The 21,168-nt window shown below is 44.5% G+C and overlaps 2 protein-coding genes across 6 annotated transcripts; one reads left to right on the forward strand and one right to left on the reverse strand.

Moving 5' to 3' along the window:
- Positions 1-1,612: 1,612 nt before the first annotated feature.
- LOC310742702 (uncharacterized protein) lies at positions 1,613-17,541 on the reverse strand. Of its 5 annotated transcripts, none has more exons than XM_083572129.1 (7): positions 17,470-17,541; positions 15,829-16,221; positions 10,713-10,992; positions 6,744-6,885; positions 6,108-6,153; positions 3,234-3,320; positions 1,613-2,220 (listed from the first exon to the last, which is right to left on the reverse strand). In XM_083572129.1, the coding sequence occupies exons 3-7, from the start codon at positions 10,905-10,907 to the stop codon at positions 2,127-2,129; spliced, it is 564 nt and encodes a 187-aa protein (XP_083428255.1). In that variant the 5' UTR covers positions 10,908-10,992; positions 15,829-16,221; positions 17,470-17,541; the 3' UTR covers positions 1,613-2,126. The 5 variants fall into 5 exon arrangements, with proteins under 5 accessions (XP_083428255.1, XP_083428254.1, XP_083428256.1 ...); XM_083572128.1 differs by lacking the exon at positions 17,470-17,541 and adding an exon at positions 16,821-16,981 and having other exon boundaries at positions 15,829-16,285; XM_083572130.1 differs by lacking the exons at positions 15,829-16,221; positions 17,470-17,541 and adding an exon at positions 16,821-16,981.
- Positions 17,095-20,705, forward strand: H2AZ1 (H2A.Z variant histone 1). The gene is made up of 5 exons (XM_083572131.1): positions 17,095-17,274; positions 17,815-17,892; positions 18,410-18,523; positions 19,901-20,030; positions 20,163-20,705. The coding sequence occupies exons 1-5, from the start codon at positions 17,272-17,274 to the stop codon at positions 20,222-20,224; spliced, it is 387 nt and encodes a 128-aa protein (XP_083428257.1). The 5' UTR covers positions 17,095-17,271; the 3' UTR covers positions 20,225-20,705.
- Positions 20,706-21,168: the final 463 nt, after the last annotated feature.

The raw sequence follows: 21,168 nt of genomic DNA on the forward strand, positions 1-21,168 counted from the left end.
AGTTTGCTTGTTTGTTGTAAAAAAAACATCATTGCCCAATACCTATTAGCTTTTATCTCACTTTCTGATTTCCTTCACCACCTCCTCCAGCCCTTCTGCTCAGAGGAGGGAGTTCTTTCTCTCCTCAGCCCAACCCTCACTGTATTTCTCTGTCTCCCAACCACCTTTACTCAGCAAGGAGTCCCTTGATTCCAGGGTATTAATCATCTTGAATTGTATTGATCATTTTGATGAACAATTTTTGATATTTTGAATGACTATGTTCTTATTAAACTGATTAATTCATTGTTGTTTGCTTTATTTGCATGTTCTTGTGTTTGATAGTATAGCGGTTGTAATGTTTGTTGTCTTTCGATGCCTTTATATGATTATTGTGAGCCGATTTGAGCTCAGTGTTGGTTACTGGAAAAGCCGAATAAAAATGTCATATCAAATATTAAATCAAAATAAGGGTGGGGCAGGCAAGTGAGGAGGCAGTGGGCAGGTTGGGGCGCAAGCGACCACCTAAAACGGGGCCCAAGGCCCACCATTCGAGAAGCACTGCGTTATATACTGTCTATACTGCTGTGACCTACACGAAGAACTGTGTCCCTGTGAAAAGTTCAGACAGTGCTTTGGGGACTCCTAGTGTTCACTACATGGAATGTCACATCCTTAAACCAAAACTCACCACCTTAAAATTAAAAGCAGCAAAAGAGGAATCCTTTTATTAGGAGGACAAAGGAAAGGTTGAAAAATAGTGGACAAACTTTTGAGTAAGCTCACTGTTTTGCTTGGGGGGATTCCCCCCTGAATAGACTAACATGGCTGGATGTTTTTATGTTGTGGTTTTATGTTGTGAACCACCCTGAGACCTGCGGGTATAGGGTGGTATACAAATTCAATGGATGATGAAATCAACAACAACAGCTCTATAAACCTTAAGGGGAAGAGCCACAGTTCAGTAGCAGAGTGTCTATTTTTCCAAGTATCTCTTTATCATATCCTCCAATACCTTGCAGCACCAAACAGGGTGTCCATGGCACATACCCGTCAACTGTCCAAGACATCCTCTTTTGGGGGTCCATGCTGTTGCACAAGACCACAGCTCCCCAAAATGTGTGATATGGCGGACAGACACACATCTCACATGAGAGCACGGTGCCCAAAAATGCACAGGAGCGCAGCCTGGAAGATGCACAGCTGGTTTTGCTCTGGGACATGTTGGAGAGTATGTGGCACCATTCACATAACAAAAACTACCACCAAGATATCAACATTTTCAAAAGTAGGGGGTCCATGGATTGGCTGTTGAAAAAACATGGGGTGCACAGTACTTAGCTAATAGGGAACCACTGTTCTAGAAAGGACGTGAAAGGATATGACAAAAAGCTCCAAGAGCCAGACTTTCATCACTTAAACTCTTATAGTTTTGATTAAAATGGCAACTCTTCATAACTGGACTCTGTCATGTGCCTTGTGATCCTGTTCCTATTCCCAGGTGCTCTTGTAAACCCCAAATTTGACTGTAGCAACAACCTTCCAGATCATGCTTGTAAAATGCCCCATGTTGCGTCATAAATATTTTTTACCAAGCAGTCGTGACAAATATATGAGAGAGCACAGACTGAAATTTCTCATGAAACAAGACTTTATTACCCACAAAAATCATATATATCTAGGCCTAGGAACTGTGCCTTCTGCTCAATATAATTATTCCCCTGGTAGCTTGAAAATGAGGGTATCATGAATGTGGAGGCAGCTTCTGTTCAATGTAATTAGTTCCCCCAGCTACTTGCATTGTGAAAAGTGCAGCTGTTAAGCCATAGTGAATGCTAAATGAAGGTAATTTCCATTATAGATTGCATGGTAAAGATGCGCCATGTTCACTTCTGTCACAGCCGACTATTACAATGCATAAATAAATTCTACTGCTCCAGTGATGGCCTTAAATCCTAAACCACGCTGTCTGGTACACTGTGTTGTCATGAATGGGGTATTTCTTCCTGCACCATACGGTAAATCATGCCAATTAACTCCACATATAAGGAAGCAGCAGTGTTTCCAAAACCAAGCATCAGAAATACAAGCAGAACCAAAACACACAAATATACACGGGAACCATGTTGTTCAATAGCCCTGGTCTCTCAGGGTAGATGCCTGTTTCGGATGTTATCCAGGAGATTTTGGGCCTCTTGGAGTCCATGACCAGCAGCTACATTCAGAAGCTTTTCTACATCCCTGGAAGATATGCAATCATTATCAGATAAACAGGCAGACAGAGAGGAGAAATGAGAACAGTGTGGGAATGGGCAGTTTTGTGCTTGCGTCGCTTCTTCATTATCTATACGTTTGCAGTGGTGCCCATTGGTGTGTCCGATGCCGAAAAAATAAGGTAAAGACTGGTGCAGATCTGCATAACATTTGCACATGCTATTGTATACAATGCAAATTAAGAAATAACAAGCAGAATTTAAACAAAAATAATAATACACCTCACCAGAGTGAAGAGCAAGACTGTGACCAAAGTAACAGTAGGTGCATGCCTGCTTAGTCCGCTGTGGGGAGCAAATTGTTGATGGGCAACTTGAAGCCCCGTCCTGGGACTCAGCTTGACTGGTAAAGAAAAAGCATTGTATATGCAATATAACACTGAGACACCAGATGGCGCTGTGGAGTCCTGTCTTTCCCTACCGGGTTTCCCCGTTAGGGTTGCCATATTTTGAAGAGCAAAAAAGAGGACACCTTTGCTGACTTCTGCTTTTAATTATGGATCTCTGTGACGACTCTCATGAAAAAGAGGATGTGTCCTGGAAAAAGAGGACATAGGGCAACCCTTCCTTAAATTTACAGCGTGTTTAATTGAAACGCTTCTTTGATGTGTCTAGATCCAGCCCTGGTCTCCCTTCTTGGGGTTCTTTATCTTTAAAGTCACACTTGACTGAACAGCACTTCAAAGAGAGACGAAGAACCTTGTTCAGCTCAAGGGCTGCATTCCCATCTGGCTAGTTTTCTGGGGGACACATGCTGGCAGTGGAGAGGGAAAAGTAGATGAATTGTAATCTTTGTGCTATAGGCTATGCATACTCACGCCCCCATTCTGTCCTGTATCCAGACAGAGAAAAAGCGCAATCAGAATTTAAGGAAACTTTCTAGTCAGGGAAAGACAAGGAGGGTTGGTCAAGAACGTGTTCATGGAGAAGGGAGAACTTTGACTGAGTATTGCCCTAGGAACAGAAAGAAATGAAACATACCCTTCTTCAAGGATAGTTGTCATGTTCTTCAGTTTCCCCACGGCCAGGTTGAAAGAGGAGTGTGGGTGGCCTTGCTCTGCTGCTTGTCTGAAAGAGGGAAGACGAAGGAAAGAGGCTCCAAATTAGGGTCAACATGGTGACCAGGTCAGACAAACTTGCAGAATGTGGCACCTTCCAACATTTCGCTGATGAAATGGGGGCATGCTTGAAACACCTTTACTGCCACACCAGAGACACCAACTTGTGAGGGAGATTGGGGGAGAATTCTGGGAACTGTAGTTTACCCCTCTCAGAACTAGAATCCCCACACCCTTAACCAACTATAGGTCCCAGAATTCTTGGGGGTGGAGTGGGGGCTTTAAACATATGTGTGTTACGCATCCATACCTAGCTAGGCCCAAAGATCCCACACCAGAATATGAGGTAAATTAAGTGCAGGCAGTATAAGTCCAAAGAAATCTTACAGTAACCATGTGTCCTATTTTACAGAGACTAGACCTCCATTTTGAAGGCCTGATAGAGAACAGCCCTTTATTTGAAGGCATCCTCAATTTGAGGACTGTCCAGTCCAAGTCTAGTTTGCAGTTAAGGAACCATAAAAGAAGAGAGTAGAAGCCTTGAAGTTGCCCATCCACAGTCAGGAGTGCTTGGTCAACAGACTGAGCAGGCACACAGGTCACCTAGTGTCTTCTGTACTGTAATGAGATGTATTGTGTTTTTATTTAAATCATGGTAATTATTTCTAAATTTGCGTCTATACTTATAAATTACCATGTGCAAACTGACATCCTCCTTTGTCCTCTTCTTTTTGGCTATACAAATCTGTTTTGGCAATGCATAACTGGCCACCCTAAAAAAAAACCCTGTCCCATCTGGACTTCCTGCTGGCGTGGGACCTTCAAACTGCTCTCCAGATGGCTATAAGCTCAATTGCTACAGCTAGAATAAATTATTCTCATCGATTACTTCTTCATATCAAGGTGCTTAATGGAGAAACATTTAGGAAGCATGTTGAAGAGGTAGGTTGAGCATGCCCGGCTGCGGGATTTAGCAGAGGACGGGCGATCAAGGACAAAGGGATTTAGCTACTATCCGTGGCTACTAGACACCTTGGCTGTGTTCTACCTCCCATATGCCTTTGAATCCCAGATTCTGGGAGTCGCAGGTGAGGAAAGTGCTGTTGCACTCAGGTTCAGCTTGCAGGCTTTCCAAGACCATCTGGTTGGCCACTGTTAGAACAGAGTATGAGGCAAAATGGGCCTTTGGCCTGATCCAGCTGAGCTCTTCTTATGTTCTTAAATTCAGCAGATGTTAGTGGTACCACCAAGCAGTGGCGTAGCGTGGGGGGTGCAGGGGGGGCCGGCCGCACCGGGCGCAACATCTGGGGGTTAGGGTTAGGGGGCGCAAATCCACGGGTTAGGGGGCGCAAATCCACGGGTTAGGGGCGCAAATCCACGGGTTAGGGGGCGCAAATCCACGGGTTAGGGGGCACAAATTACTTGCCTTGCCCCGGGTGCTGACAACCCACGCTACGCCACTGCCACCAAGGCAGGGCTTTGGGGCAGATGTCCAGGGCCCCATGTAGCGGTTTCAGCAGGAGAACCCCCAAATGCAGCAGGACTGGCTTGACACATCAAACTGTATGTGAGGGAAACCCTCTTAAGACTATTTCATAAAATCATAGGATTGTAGAGTTGGAAGGGATCACAAACAAAGGCTTGGGGGCCGGATCCGGCCCAATCGCCTTCTAAATCTGGCCCACTGACGGTCCGGGAATCAGCGTGTTTACACATGAGTAGAATGTGCCCTTTTATTTAAAATGCATCTCTGGGTTATTTGTGGGGCATAGGATTTCATTTTTTCCCTTCAAAATATAGTCTGGCCCCCTACAAGGTCTGAGAGACTGTGGACTGGCCCCCTGCTGAAAGGGGGGTGCTGAGCCCTGATCTACTTCAACCCACTGCAATGCAGGAATCCTTTGTTCAAGGTGAGGCTTGAACCCATGACCCTGAGGTTAAGGATCTCATGCTCTACCAACTGAGCTATCCCATGGATAGCAATCCCAGACCCAGAGGCTAAAATTACCTAATTGCAATCTCAGCAGGTAAAAGGTAAAGGTAAAGGGACCCCTGACCATTAGGTCCAGTAGTGACCGACTCTGGGGTTGCGGCGCTCATCTTGCTTTATTGGCCGAGGGAGCAGGCGTACAGCTTCCGGGTCATGTGGCCAGCATGACTAAGCCGCTTCTGGCGAACCAGAGCAGCGCACGGAAACGCCGTTTACCTTCCCGCCGGAGTGTTACCTATTTATCTACTTGCACTTTTTGGTGTGCTTTCGAACTGCTAGGGTGGCAGGAGCAGGGACCGAACAACGGGAACTCACCCCATTGCGGGGATTCGAGCCGCTGACCTTCTGATCAGCAAGTCCTAGGCTCTGTGGTTTAACCCACAGCGCCACCCAATATCAGCAGGTACAGTCATTTAATTCTTACTTCTTCTTCACGAGATGCACTTGCCCACATTACAGTATCTACAAAGAACTGTTAAATGCTCAGGAGCCCTTTGCTTTTGGCCATCCCAATGGAGATGGCTGTTTGTTGCTGGAATCAAGCCCTCAGATCCCTCACTATGCCTTTTCATAAACAGGGGAGTTTTAGAAATCAAAATACCAAGAAATGGTTACTTTGCTGTTCCTCCCATTGGCCCTGGAGCTCTGGACAGCTCTGGATTTTTTTATTTTTAATAAATAGCCACAGCAGGCACTGCGAACTTCCAATAGCTTGACTTCATCCCCAAAAGGTTCACTCCTCCATTGTCTCCTGAGACAGACAGATGCCAACAACAACAATAGAACGAATCATTACCCGCTTCTCACCTGAACCACTGCATGGCTTTCTCTTCATTCTTTTCTACACCAGCTCCTAGCAATGAGGCAAAGTCACAATCAATATGGTTGCTAACTGTTTTTTACTGGTCCTTGCTCCTGCATTGTTAAGGGCAGACCTTAGCAGACAGTGGTGATACTGAACATCTCCATGCTTTGAAAAACTTGGCTTGGCTCATTTCTGCAAGTTACCATTACAGCAACAAGCCAGACCGTCAGTTGACAACCTCACAATACAGGCCTGTTAGGTGAAAAGCCTACCCCTATTATCCAAAATATTGAGGGCAGCTATCACAGCAGCTGACAATACAGAGGGGGAACCAGGATGCACTTGTGATCCTGCTGTGCAACAGCTGCCGCAAGCCCGCACATTGAGCCTAATATCTGAAAGGGTCCATGTACACACAGAGATCTTCCATCTAATTAAGAAGCCAAGATTATTTTATCTAATGTTTTCCAACGTTCTTGTTCTCTATTTGGTGCGAAAAGAAGAAGTTCAAGTTCAATCATGGGTAGCCTAGATCTGTGTGAACAGGGCAGGATCCTGCACTAATGTCCTTTTCACAAATTCAAAGGTTGCTAATTGGGCATAGAAGTCATCTGATGGCAACCAAAGTTAAATATTACCTTTTAGGTATCTCTGTCCCACAATGTGCTGGGCACTGGGGTACCCTAGATGAGCGTACATGTGAGCCACGTGGAAATGGAAGTTCTCATAACACAGCATGATGTAAAGCAGAAGAAAGATGGAACCAATGATAGCCACCAGCTGTAAAGAAAGAAGAAAGGACTGAGAGGTTTGCTAGTAGTCTTTTTAGACCAAAGACCACTAATCCCCAGGCTGGTTACCGTAGAAATGTTTCTCCTCCTCCCTGTCTCACAGTCATTCTCCTTTCACTCTTTCTTCTATCCTGGGTGTGTACACACACCACATATTTTAAACCCCCCCCCAAAAAAAATCCTGGAAACTGTAGCATGCAATAGGTGCTAGAAATTATAGGTTTGTGAGGTGCAAGCTACAGTTCCCAGCATTCCTTGGGGGAAGCAACGTGCTTTAAAAGTATGGGGTGTGTGGAGCCCATTTCCTCCCCTCTTCTTTTCTGCTTTAAAAGCATTCTGTTACATGCCACCCCCATCTCTGAGTGCTGCGAGATTCCAGGGGTCCAGGGTTTAAGTTTCCATTGGGAATGAGGCACAGCGGAGACAGTGATGTCTTTATGATATATGGTTTATTTACACTTATATACAACCTGAACCTATGATGGACGGGCTCCCAGCATTACACTCTAAGAGGGTTCTGCGTCTTCTGTTGCTGCAAGCCTCAGAAACAAACAGAAATCAAACATGCTCCAAAATGTGGCTCTGGCCCTCTCACCAGCTTTCCGGCTTTAACAAACTGAAACGATTTTCCTCCAGCTCACATCAAGCAAAAGCTGCTAACCTGAAGCTCCACTGCTGGCCTTTGTTTTTCTAGCTAACCCTGAGCTCAACCCCTACCCCTCCACATCCAGCAGAGAGTGCTAGCCTTCTTGATGGCTTTCCTGATGGGTCACCACCCTGTCTTTGTTTGCTTAATGACTTGGCCATTATCAGGCTGGACATGGGAAGCTAAGTGTGGCTATTAAGAGTGTGCTTTCCAGTTTAACTCTCCAGGCATTGATTACATTCTAACACTTACTAAATCTAGAAATTATGAGTGCCTGACACTCACAAACTCGGACACCCGAAACTACTAACAAAACAGTCCACAAACTGGAAAACAGGCACTCTCAATGAGCAGTTATTACCCACCTAATTCCACCTGGAAGGGCACTCAGAAAAGGGCCTTTGAAACAGATGGTTAAATTTTGGACAACTCCATACAGGAGAAGGTAGTCCTTTAATAACTCCCTTAGTCCCCATTCATTTAGGGCTTTGAAGGTTAAGACCAGCATTTTTATTTGAGCCTGGAAACAAAATGGTATGATTCACTGTACTGTATATGAATTTGGATTTCCATGGTATTCTAAAGACCTTCTGCGGGAGAGCTCAGTCGGGAGAGCATGAGACTCTTAATCTCAGGGTTGTGCAAAACGATTCTTGTATTGCAGTGGGTTGGAATAGATGACCCTTCACGGTCTCTTCCAACCATACAATTCTATGTTTCTGCAATGGCTGGCTGCTTCTTTGGATGCCAATGGGATTGTGATCTTCATCCAGAGCCGCTACTTGTTGCATCCAATAAGAGATCATTTAGAACAATGGAATTCATTTTAAGAAAGCAATTTAGGAGATACTGCCACGGCTGGAACACTAGTTATTGTGGACTTTTTAGTTCTTAATAAATGGCTTTAGTTCTTAATAAATGGTTTTCTAATATGCCTGGATGGATGGACATCTCTTTAGTTGGGTTATTGCAATTCCCCACTTCTATGTGATTAATGAATGAGGAGCAGAGACTTCTTTTGTCTAGGTCACTGATTGGCCAGCTTATCAGCATATTTGCAGGCCGTGGCTGACAATTTATGCAAAGCAAACAGTATCAAACCTAAGAAATCTCTGCCTTTCACAATGGACTCAAATTGCTGTTAGACAGCTCCTTCTTAGATAAAGCCCATCTAAGTCCTTTAAGCATGACAAATGTGCTTTTATCATAGGGCACACAGATGTTTTCAATGACAAGCTGTTACAAAGGGTAATGGATCACCCTGTCCGAAGCAAAAGGTGGGTACCACTTTGAATGAGGCTTTAGAAAATAGGACCCTTGCAGCCTTGATATGCAATGATTGTTTCTCCTCTACCTGTTGATTTCCTGACTAAAAGTGCTTGATGCCTTTAAATGTGTTCATTCTGGATATAGCTTAATGAGAGCTATTTTTCTTTTTGTTATCTTTGTTGTCAGGAGGCAGGTTATATTTGCAGCATTTGAAAAAAAATTAGAAGCAGAAAACAGGAAAACAGAGATATGTATCAGCAATGAGAAAGTTGAGGGGGGACATGGGAATCTGCTTTAAACCAACTCAGACTATTGGCCCATCTAATCCAGCATTTGCCTACTGTTATGGGTTAGTGGTGAAATATTCTGTGGAATTAGCTATGCACTGGTCTCATGGGCATAGCATTTCCTGAAGCCTGGAGCAAGATGGCAGAAAACCATTCCGTTGAAGAAGAAGGACCATAGCTCAGTTGAGGAGAACAGGCTTTGCAAGGTTCAATTCCCGGCATGTGCAGGTAAGGACTGGGAAAACCTCCTGTCCGAGATTCTGGAAAGCCTCTGCCATTTAATGTAGCCAACATGGTGCCCCTCCAAATATGGACTACAACTCCCATCATCCCTGACCATTGGCCATACAACATTTGGGTGGCATCAAATTGTCTAGGCAGTTTAGATGGACAGTCAGTATAAGGCAGCTTCCTATATTTCTATGAACAAGAAAGGCTCGGACTCTGGAGTTTCTCAGCTACACAGTGGGTGGCGTCATCACCATCATCTTTAGTGCTGTTGTTGGTTGCATTATTACTACTGCTACGTAATAATGGCTCCCAGTACGTTTCTGGGCACAATTCAAAGTGTTGGTGCTGACCTTTAAAGCCCTAAACGGCCTCGGTCCTGTATACCTGAAGAAGCGTCTCCACCCCCACCGTTCAGCCTGGACACTGAGATCCAGAGCCGAGGGCCTTCTGGCAGTTCCCTCATTGCGAGAAGTGAGGTTGCAGGGAACCAGACAGAGGGCCTTCTCGGTAGTGGCGCCCGCCCTGCGGAACGCTCTCCCTTCAGATGTGATGAAAATAAGCAGCTATCTTATCTTTAAAAGACATCTGAAGGCAGCCCTGTTTAGAGAAGTTTTTAATATTTAATGCTGTATTGTTTTTAACACTCGATTGGGAGCTGCCCAGAGTGGCTGGGGAAACTCAGCCAATTGGGAGGGATATAAATAAATTATTATTAATTATTATTATTATTATTATTATTATTATTATTATTATTATTACATTCATTGTGCTGGGCACTTACAGTGGAACAAGAAGAACACAGATCCCTGCCCCATGTTGCTTTACTGTCTAAAATTCATAGTGAAAAAGCAGCATACTGGCAGGGATACAGCGTGTCTGTTGCCCTCATCCAATGTACTAACACCAAACTCATTCACCGTGTGAATCCTTATGCAGCCAAAATGGCAACATTCCTACATAAGGGAGAGGAGGAAGCAGGATCGGGGGAACCCCGAGATTTGCAGAAGTTCAAAAAAATATTTACATATATAAACCCTTAAAAGGGAGAGGGAAGAAAACCCAAAAGCAGTCCAACGAAGACTGAGTGTACCCATTTGGCATGGAATATGGACTGCTGCGGTGGACAGGGGAGAGAAAACGGGGTTGGGGGAGGTGGAATGGAATGGAATGGAGTGTCCTGGAACAGGGCATAGCTGGCTGGCATGGGGGGGGATCTTGAACAGGAGCAGTCCATGCTGCAACAATTTGTTGCAGGTCCCACTTATGCATCCTTTGATACTGCCCCTGTGACAAATAATAATCATGGCTATATTTTCTGCCTTTGAGCAGAGATGACCCGGAAAGTGAAACCACAGCCCCAAGTCCCCATCCCTGGTCACTCACCTCCCATCTGCTCCACTCGGAAAGAGAGGCTTTCTTAATCCTCTGATGAAGAGGAGCCTCCCAGATCTCCTCAGGACCTGCCTGGCTCCTTCTTGTCGCTTTCCTCTGCATTGTAGCCGCTTTCATGCCCCTGCTTCCTCTCGCATGCTTCTTGCTAGCCAGTTTTTTACTCCAGCGAAGAACAGCCTGCTTCATTCCCCTCCTCCAGATCCCATTCACAGTTTGCGCTCAAGCCCAGATCTTCCCGTCAGCGGGCAGGTGCTCAGTGTGGCTTCTACCTCTGATTTATGGGCAGCAAGAAAAAGAAAAATATGCACTGCTCTTGGAAGCAAAAAAGAGGGGGGGCAGTTTTCCTTTTGTATGGGTTCATTGCTTTTTCTTCCCCAGCAAGGCTTCCGTGTTTTGGCTGCATGGTAGACAGAAATTCAACAGATGCAGCTTTCAACAACGTATAGTGATGTGGGGGATAAGCCAGCAATCCCACCTGAACAGAAAGAGGGGAATAGTGACTTTTCCTTTAGGGAGCTTCTCAACAGCTCATATTTTAAAAACAAAAAAGTTCATGTTAAGCTTCTCGGCTTCTCTCTGATTTGAGTGGCCATTATGTGACCACATCAGCTATGAACATTTTTTTTAAAAGCATTTTTGACCCCTATGTTTTCAACTCATTTCTCAACATATAAGTTTCATATATAATTCTGAGTTTCTTGTTAGCAATGCAGATCTCGCTGCTAAGAAAACTGGAGAAAAAACTATGTTCCTAATAATTTTATTACATGTAAAAAGAAACTGTTTTTGCTGGGATAGCTCAGTCAGTAGAGCATGAGACTCTTAATGTTAGGGTTGTGGGCTTGAACTCCACATTGGGCAAAAGAACCCTGCATTGCAGGGGGTTGGACTAGATGACCCTCGTGGTCCCTTCCAACCATACAATTCTATGGCTCTATGATCCTTCAGAGGAAAAGAGAGGAACATAGAAAGCTGCTTTAAGTAGAGTCGGACCAACTGCCCATCGAATGTCAATAAACCAAACAGAATCAGTTGGCTCCATCTGGCATCAACTCCGGTGTCTTTTTTAATCTTGTGTTTTTATGTTGTGAACCTCCCCGAGATCTACGGATGAAGGGTGGTACAAAAATTTAATTAATAATAGTAATAATATACAAATGTACTTGTTTGCAGTTCTTATCTACCAATTTGTGCACTCATTCTACTGTTTATCATCATCATCATTCAATATGCTGCAGCTCAATTGCTGACAGAAGTAATACCAGTCAGCAAATTACGCCCACTCTAACGCATCACTCTGCACTGGGCTGGCCCACTGGAAATTGATGGGTGGGTTGTAGCCTATATTTTGTCCTCTGCTGATTGAGTGGCCATGTTAGAAGCAGTGATAAGGAGCCATCCTTATACCATGCTGCCATCATGTGGCCATATTAGCCTTTTAATGCTACAATTTCCAGAGGGTTTTAAAGAAAATGGAATCCATTTTAGCTAGCATTTCCAGAGACAATCAGCTAACTAGAACAGCACACTCGGGAAATTCTACACCCTGGTCCAGATAAGGAGCTCCATGTGTGGCAGAGTGGACATGCATCTCATGTCCTAAAGGACAGTTATCTGTTTTGAAGGGCTGTCAGAGGACAGTCCTCTATTTCAAGGCATCCTGCCTGGTCCAAAGATAAAGAGCCATAGGAAATAAGAACAGAGGCTTTTCAATTGCCCATCATATGACCTCCAAGTGTCCCTTTTTTTCCAGGGACAGTCCCAGAATTACAAAAGCTACCCCGGCTTCAGATTTGATCCTGGAATGTCACCAGTGCTGCCACTGACACTTGTCCTGAGTAACTATGGTGGTGACAGTGGCGAATGCAAGGGAGCATCTTGTTGCTTCTCCATGGCCTCTCCATGGCTACTGCTGCCGATCTCCTCCCTTGGGCAACTCATAGCAACGGCTGGAGAGCAGGTAAGGAGGAAAGACTGCCACCTCTGTGGCCCAGCCCTGGGTGACACACCAGCTCTGAGGTGCAGGGCCACCCTGGGCAGAAAGAAAAGGGGAGCAGAGCAGAGTGCAATGTGTCTTGATTTTTTTAAAAAATGTTTTGTGCATCTGCATCTAATCTTGCCCTTTCTAAATGTAGTTATTGGTGTGTGCTATTCTTTTGGTAAATCCACCAAATCTGTTGGTTGCTGCAGCTCAGACTGTATGGCTCTTACAAGCCACTGTTGAGTTCCTAGACCAACAACTCAGGAACTTTCATTGCTGTAAGCAAGTCAACTTTTACTGTCTGTGCAACTTGTTCTAAATGCTAAATGGGTAAACACATGAACCTGATCTTTGGAGAGTTTGTAAGGAAACCATTTTTAACTTACCAAATGTGTAGTCTTTTTCTATGCTAGGAAAAGAGGAGGATTCTGGAAGGAACTTTAAAGGGCACATTTTAAAGGTCTAACAGTCTATATTTCCACACTTCACATTGCTGCATATTTTGTCATTTTAAGCCTCTGCTGAGATTCTCTCACTAAAGAGTACTTGCCTCAAACTTTCATCTTGGTGTCCAGGAATTTATTTTTCCTTTAACCAACAGTAATGAGATCAGGCAACCCTGCACATCAGTCAAAGTGGCCTACGGGCGGGCGTGGTGGTTGAGGAGCCAGCCTGCTAGGCTGTAAATGTTCCCTGTGCTGTTATACGACTCTATATGGATTGCCAGCATTATTTAAGTTATGTTCACAATTCCAGTTGAATGGAAAGTTTGGTGTGCTGCAAGCCTGGAAAAAAATAGGATTTCTGTACAGACTTCTATTTTATTCCAAATGCCCCTCTGTGACTTTCCATATGCCCGCCATGCCTCAAACAGAAACCTGAAACCAACCTCCTTTGTCTCTTAACTGCTGTTACCAGTTGGGTGGGCCCACACCTTATACCTACTACTTCCATTGTTCTCATGTTAATTGATAAAATTCCCTGTTCATCAAGTTATTTTCCTTGGGGGAAATCACATGCCTAGTAGAGGAAAATAGTGGGTGACTATGAGCTGCTAATTAGGTTGGGTCTAGAGTGCAGACCCAATTTAAAGAACTGTTTCTGGCTAGATGTAAGAAAAGCCAATTTAATTTATCTAGATTTGAGATTAATTTGGTCATCCTCTTTTGACTCCAGCTTTCTCTAAAGAACTTGGCTCTCCTTTCAGAAATATGCAGTTTGGCACTGTAAGGTAACTAGATGTAAAGGAAGACAGGGGTCCCGAAGGTTGTGCAGGAAAAGGCAGGACATTGCTGGAATTCATTCTAACCTCAGTGTTCATAAATTACCTTTGTGTGCTAGTAAAAAACAAAAAAAGTACTGTATTTTTTGCTCTATAAGATTCACTTTTTCCCTCCTGAAAAGTAAGGGGAAATGTGTGTGCGTCTTATGGGGCGAATGCAGGCTGCGCAGCTATCCCAGAAGCCAGAACAGCAAGAGGGATCACTGCTTTCACTGCGCAGCGATCCCGCTTGCTGTTCTGGCTTCTGAGATTCAGAATATATTTTTTCTTGTTTTCCTCCTCCAAAAACTAGGTGCGTCTTGTGGTCTGGTGCATCTTACAGAGCGAAAAATACAGTACATACAGTAGCTGAGACACGATGAAGGTTGTGTGTGTTAAAGTTGACTATGTGAAAAAATTGTAGGGCTAGTCTGCAGTTACTAGAAAGCTGCAATACTAAGACCCATTCAGTATGGTAGAATTTGATTTTGGAGTAAGTGAATGGCCTTGGATTAAGTGAAATGTGTAAACTCAAGATATAGAAAGCTACCCATGTGCAGTGTCCTACGCAAGAAGCTAGGAAAAGCAAAGCTGGACTAGACAAAACATCTAAGTCTGGCATCCTGTTCACACAGTGGTGAACCAAACATTGTGTGACTGTTTTGATTATATGTAAGCCAGTCTGGGAACTGTTTTGGTTGAAGAGCGGGGTACAAATGCTCTAAATAAATAAATAAAAATAAGCCCACAAGCAGAGCTGAGCATTACAGTCCTCTCTCCCTACTTGTGTTTCTCAGCAATAGGTATTTAGAGACATACTGCCACCAACACTGAAGGTAATATATATGACTAGCATCCACTCATTTTTCCTCCTTCTCCAGAGAAACTGGTGTGTGATTCACAAAGGGTATAGAAAATATGTTTGTTGTCCAACTCTGTGTTTACTCAAAAGTAGGTGCCACTGTATTCAAGGGGCTTGCACATAAATTAACATCAGAAATCACCAGAGCTGGAAGCATGTCACAATCTTCATTTGTAATTATGACCTTGAAAGTTGGGTATTAAGAAAGCTTATAGCTCTGAGCCAATGCCTTTGTAGGAGGAAGAGAGAAGACAAGGCAGATTCATGAGAAGCTCTCTTTTTCCGTATAAACTGAAAGTTGCTCTAAGTAAGTACTCTTGGGGTGGATATTTGGCATGGGCTGTTCATGCAGATGCCAACAGAAATATGCCAACAGTTTCTAATTACTGGACTGTGTCACACAATTGGATTGCACAAGGGCCACCACCACCATTTTGTGACTCCTTATGTTTTAAGTGCTGCAGGTTTGACCCACAGTATTGGAAAGACACTGGAAGAAAACCATGAATGGCTCACTGATTACTGTGCTCACTTCACAAATGCACTCAAGTTTTTCTATCTACTTCATCCATGCAATTCATAATTTTATAAATTGAAATACTTTACACAAGCACCTCCCACTCAGCTCTCTTAGTCTTAATTCCCCTCGTTTACTGACGCACACCCACCAAACCCGAAAGTCAGTTGCCCCGTTGTTATCTTTTCATTCAGCAGCCTAACAGCCCACGGATAGAAGCTGTTCTTTACCCTGTTGGTGTGACTAATCATGCTACTGTATCTTCTGCCTGAGGGCAGTAGATCAAGAAAGTGCTGGCCAGGGGTGAATCATCCCTGAGAATTTTCCTCTCTCCTGAGACAACGTTCTTCTGCTATTTCATCCAGCGGATTCACGGGACACCTCAAAATATCTAGTGCTGCATTCACCACCCTTTGTAGGCACTTCCTATCAGTTGATGTCAAACTAGCGTACCACACCATGATGCAGTATGAAAAGAAATCCCACCTGATTTGACCTAAACGTCATGACAAATTAGATGCAAATTCATTTTAGTGCATTGGAAAAAAATTCAGTTCAGGCTTTACTGGAGAACCCACATGATGGTGTACGCAGGTGAGGAACTCAAGGCCCTCCATGTCTTCCTGGCTGATTGTCCATGGCTCAGTGATAGAGCATCTGATTTGCATGCTGAAGATCCCAGATTCAATTTCTGGCATCCACAGGTGGGCCAGGTATACCACCGCTAGCCAATGCCTACTGGGGATAGCTAACGCGGTATCCTCCAGATATTGTGGATCATCATTCTTGACCATTAGCCATGCTGGCTGGAGCTGATGGGAGCTGCAATCCAGCATCATCTGGAAGGCTCCAGCATGGTTATCTTTGGTGTGGACAGCACTGAGGAAGAGGGAAGCAATGAGCAGACTCAGTATACGGAAGCTTCCAACATTTCATAATGATCCTACAAAAAAAAGAGAGGTCAGGTTTGCAGCTCTAGTGGCAACCTAAAATGCAGATTTCAACAAACTGTTTGAGCATACAAGTTGCAAAAGGGGCTGATCCCACTATGGAACACCTACTCCCTTAATTTTCTCCATCTAAAAACTGTAGCATTGCACAGAAAATTTCCCAGGGAAAGAGAATCTGTGTGTGCGTGCGTTTCTGCTGGGCATACTTTGCTGTTGTTGTTGGGGGTTCTGTTGGGCCTACTTTGTTGCTATTGCTATTATTTAAAAAGTATGTACCAATCTTCATTAAAAGTTCTAACTTTTTAAAAAAATGCTAATTATGGTTTCTAACCAATCTGTCCATGAAATCCAGCTTTTGTGCCACTTGCCTGAAAAGCTCAAACTGCATTTCCCCCGTTTGTTTATTAAATTTCTATACCGCCCTTCGGATGAGGATCCCTGGGCGCTTTTAAAAACACAAAGGGCGTCGTTAGGCTGAAGGGTGGCTTTAAAATCACCAACAGGAAACCTCCTTCGACTGGTTCCCACCCTGTTCCCGTGGGGTGGGGCTAAAAGAAATAACACAAGCCCTGGGCAAAGGCGAGACCACTCGCCCCGCGGGGCCTCGGCCACCTCCTCCCGCCTCAGACGACCAACAGCGTTCCAACAGGCGAGCCGCTCTCAATGCGGGCGGAGTTCGAATGGGCGGCTCGACACGAGGTGCTCCGAACAAGCGGCCTGGTTCCCGCCCCGCTTTCCCATTGGCCCTCCCGGAGCGCAGAGGCGCCCGCCCCTTCGCCGCGATTGGTCGGCGTCGCGATCCGGGTTCCCGGATGCGAGGACGTTGGAGTCGGGTATAAAGGGATCGTGGAAGGCGGGAGTGGACGCAGTTTTGAATTGGAAGCCGCCGCCGAAGAATTGGGAGGGTGAAAGGCGTCCATTGAGCTCCCTTCAACGTCTGTGAAGCGCCTTCCAGGAGGAGAAGCAGTACCCGTTCGAGATGGTGAGTAGAGCCGCGGACGAAGGAAAAAAGGGTGGCTGAGGAGAGGGAGGCGGGCTCGTTCGCAGCAGACACGAGCGCGCGCCTGAGCCTTGAGGGGGGGGGGGTTGTTGCCGCCGCGAGGCGAACGTTGGGGGCTCGAGACCCGCTTAGGTGAACGTACGTCTCTGGCGCTACCAACGGTTCTCTTTAGCATACCCGCCTGTTGAGGGAGAGCTGTGAGGGGAAATAGATAAGGAGGAAAAGGGGCGCGGTCACAGACATAGCGGACGGGTATGAGGTCCCCGCTGAGGCGCATGCGCAGCGCAGCCGGCTCGTGGCGACGACTGGCGCATGCGCGTCGAATCGGAGGCTGAAGTAGGCGCGACTGTGGGGGGGGGCTGCGAGTGAAACGCGACCAAATGTGCGCATGCGCGGGGTGCTGCTAGTTGGCTGTGAGATTTCCCCGCCTCTCTTTCAGCAGCCGGGAAAGTAAAGCACGTGATTCTAGGGACGGTAGATACGACCAGTACTGATTCTTCCACACTTACTTTTGTGCACTAGGCTGGCGGCAAAGCTGGGAAAGACTCTGGCAAGACTAAGACCAAAACAGTGTCCCGTTCGCAAAGGGCTGGCTTACAGGTATGTATGTGTGGGAGGTTTAAAGTGGATGACCTCCTGTGTGGGGATTATTATGTTTTGACACATTCTGCAATGGAGGGAGCGTCCGTGCTTCACTTCCCTACTGCACACTTAATGGATAGGCTGGCTTCTAAATATTCCCATGAAAATATGGAGATCTGTGTGTTAGCGTCATCTGTTAAAGACTAATTTTGAGGCTTTTAAGATTGGGTCTCCTGCCAACCTAGCAGTTCAAAAGTACGTCAAAGTGCAAGTAGATAAATAGGTACTGCTCCGGCGGGAAGATAAACAGCGTTTCCGTGCGCTGCTCTGGTTCGCCAGAAGCGGCTTAGTCATGCTGGCCACATGACCCGGAAGCTGTACAGCGGCTCCCTCGGCCAATAAAGCGAGATGATTGCCACAATCCCAAAGTCGGCCACGGCTGGACCTAATGGTCAGGGGTCCCTTTACCTTTTTAAGATTGGGTATGAAACTACTGGTATTTATTTGGGCCTTGACTACTTTTCTGTGTGTGCAGTTTCCGGTGGGTCGTATTCATCGGCATCTAAAATCAAGGACTACCAGTCATGGACGTGTGGGAGCTACAGCTGCTGTGTATAGTGCTGCTATCTTGGAGTACCTCACAGCTGAGGTAAGAATCTGGAAAGGAGAGAAACCACTCTGCATTGCACATGCACAATAAAATATAGCTTGACTTTTTGTCTTGTTATCCCAATAAAATGCCCCATATTGAAAAGTGCAAGGTAGTAAAATCCTGTAAATTACTAATCCTGACCACTAAGAACCCACTGAGGCTGTATGCTTTTGGAAAACATGCCCCTATTATTTAACATATTTTAAATCGGCTTTTTCAACAAAGATTGGGGCGGTCCACAATGTATGAAAAATCCCAAACTATTAAGCTTAAGGAAACATGATTTGTTTGTCTGAAATTTGCTCATCAGGGATTGTTGTGTAATGGTACTAGCCCATGCATTGCACGTAGAAGGGTTCAATTGCCAGCCAGGATTAGGAAGGCTTTTTAAACACAGAGCCATTGGTGTTGAGTCTACACCAGCCTAGTGTTCTCCAGATACTTTGGACTACAAATATCAACCCCATCCAGCACAGGTGACTGATGCGAGTTGCACTCCAAAACATCTGGAGTACACCAGGTTGGCAAAGAGTGGTGTAGGCAGCACTAAGCTAGGTAGACAAGTAGTTTCCTTTGTATAAGGAAGCTTCCTGTTTTTCTTTATAATTTCCTCTGTTAGGGAACATGACTGGTTGTGTTCCTTATAGTTCGAAAGTGACAAGTCAACAAAAATCACTTCCACACAACAGGCTGGTGGGATGCCCTAGGTATGCAGGTTTTAAGCTAAATTTGAAAGAGCATGACATTTTTTACTAAAACCCAAAATCACTTGTTTGGACCAGGGGAAGCCACCATGGAGCCCTCCAAAGGTTTTTGAGTTCTAATTTCTATCCGCCCCAGCTAGTGTGGCCCACGGTAAAAAAAAAAAAAAAAGAGGTAACTGAAGCCCAACAGTTACCATAGGGGCACTTTGACACTCCCCAATACTCTTAACCTTGTGTGATTAGTACTATACTGGACATGTTTGAAACAAGAGGCTTGTTCTCTAGGAGCCATAAAATGTTAAATGCTTTTTGGAAAGTGGCAAGGGTGTTTGTAAAGAGATGGGCTAAATTGGAGGAAGCCTTGGCTGACCTGCACCCAGAACTGCTGTTAGACTGAGAATATAATACAGTGGTGCCTCGCAAGATGAAAAACGCGCAAGACGAAAGAGTTTTCCATTTTTTGAGTCATTCCGCAAGACGAATTTCCCTATGGTCTTGCGAGTTTGTTTCCTTTTTCTTAAAGCCGTTAATAGCCGTGCTTCGCAAGACGAAAAAACCACAAGACAAAGAGACTCGCGGAACGGATTAATTTCGTCTTGCGAGGCACCACTGTACACTATTTTCTTGGGTCCCACTTTTAAGGTGTACTTAACAGTAACAACTGTTTCAGGTTCTTGAATTGGCAGGAAATGCATCCAAAGACTTGAAGGTGAAACGAATCACTCCCCGTCACTTACAGCTTGCAATAAGAGGTGATGAAGAACTGGATTCCCTAATCAAAGCAACAATTGCTGGTGGAGGTAAGTGACAACTTAAGTAACTTAGTCTGCCATCACCACAGTTAGTAATGTGGCTTTGTTTTAGCACTTAATAATCTTAATCGTGTTGGTGATCTCATCATTTGAACCCATCTTTTTATTTCCTTCCCACAGGTGTAATTCCACATATCCATAAATCTCTGATTGGAAAGAAAGGACAGCAGAAAACAGTGTAAAGAAGGAACATGGGATTCCTTATTAACTTGGGACTCAAATGCTCAGTTGTCCAGTGTTGGTGGATTTCCAGTGGACTGCATCTGTGAAACACTTTTTGCCTTTCTGTAACCTTGAAGCTGGAGCCCATCAAGCTTTCTAACAAACCAAAATTCTATATTTGAAGTCTTAACCTTATTTAAGTGTTACATGGCTTCAGAGAAGCTGTTGTCGTGGTTCTTGACTGTTTTAGATATGTTGGATTTTAATGAAATTCTTGACATTGTTGCTCATTTTTATGCTTGAAGTTGCTTTACTCAGTTAAAATTTAACTACAAATGATTGGCACAAGCATTTTATGAAATAATTAAAAACTAGAGGTATTAAAACGCTGTTGCGGCTGTCAATCTCTTGTAGTTAAATACGAATAACCATTCTGACAAGCAAAAACACAGACCTTATTCCATTCTGGTCAATGAGTTCAATAAATGTTACATTATTACATTTTTATCATTTTACTCATGTCTTTAAGAAGTGGAATTGCAATTAATTTGAACTGACTAGTTCCTAACACAGACCAATATCTACATGGAACCAAAGGAAAGCTAAGGTAAATGTAGGTGCAAGAATCAGACAGCATTGGTTCAGCAATAGTAATTGCTAATCATGTAGGTACTTGGCAATTTGTATTTATTGGCAGTTGGCCAATTAACACGGAAGTGTTCATGTACAGCATATGCTGTAAGGGAGAACAAAGGGTGATTCCATTTGGTCTCATAAAGTGGGAATGAATAATTGGTCTCTATAAAAGGGGTGAAGATGTAGGCAGAACAGCCTGCCGCACTTCAAGCAGATTCTTGTTTCATATACTATCTCCAAAGAACCAACTACTGTACTAGAAGTACTTTACATTTATGTTTACATTTTTTTTATTCCAGAGATGGGGCTCTTTAAAGTGATAAAAAAG

The sequence above is a fragment of the Podarcis filfolensis genome (genome assembly GCF_964270895.1).
Source record: "Podarcis filfolensis genome assembly, chromosome: 9".
NCBI classification, from domain to species: domain Eukaryota; kingdom Metazoa; phylum Chordata; class Lepidosauria; order Squamata; family Lacertidae; genus Podarcis; species Podarcis filfolensis.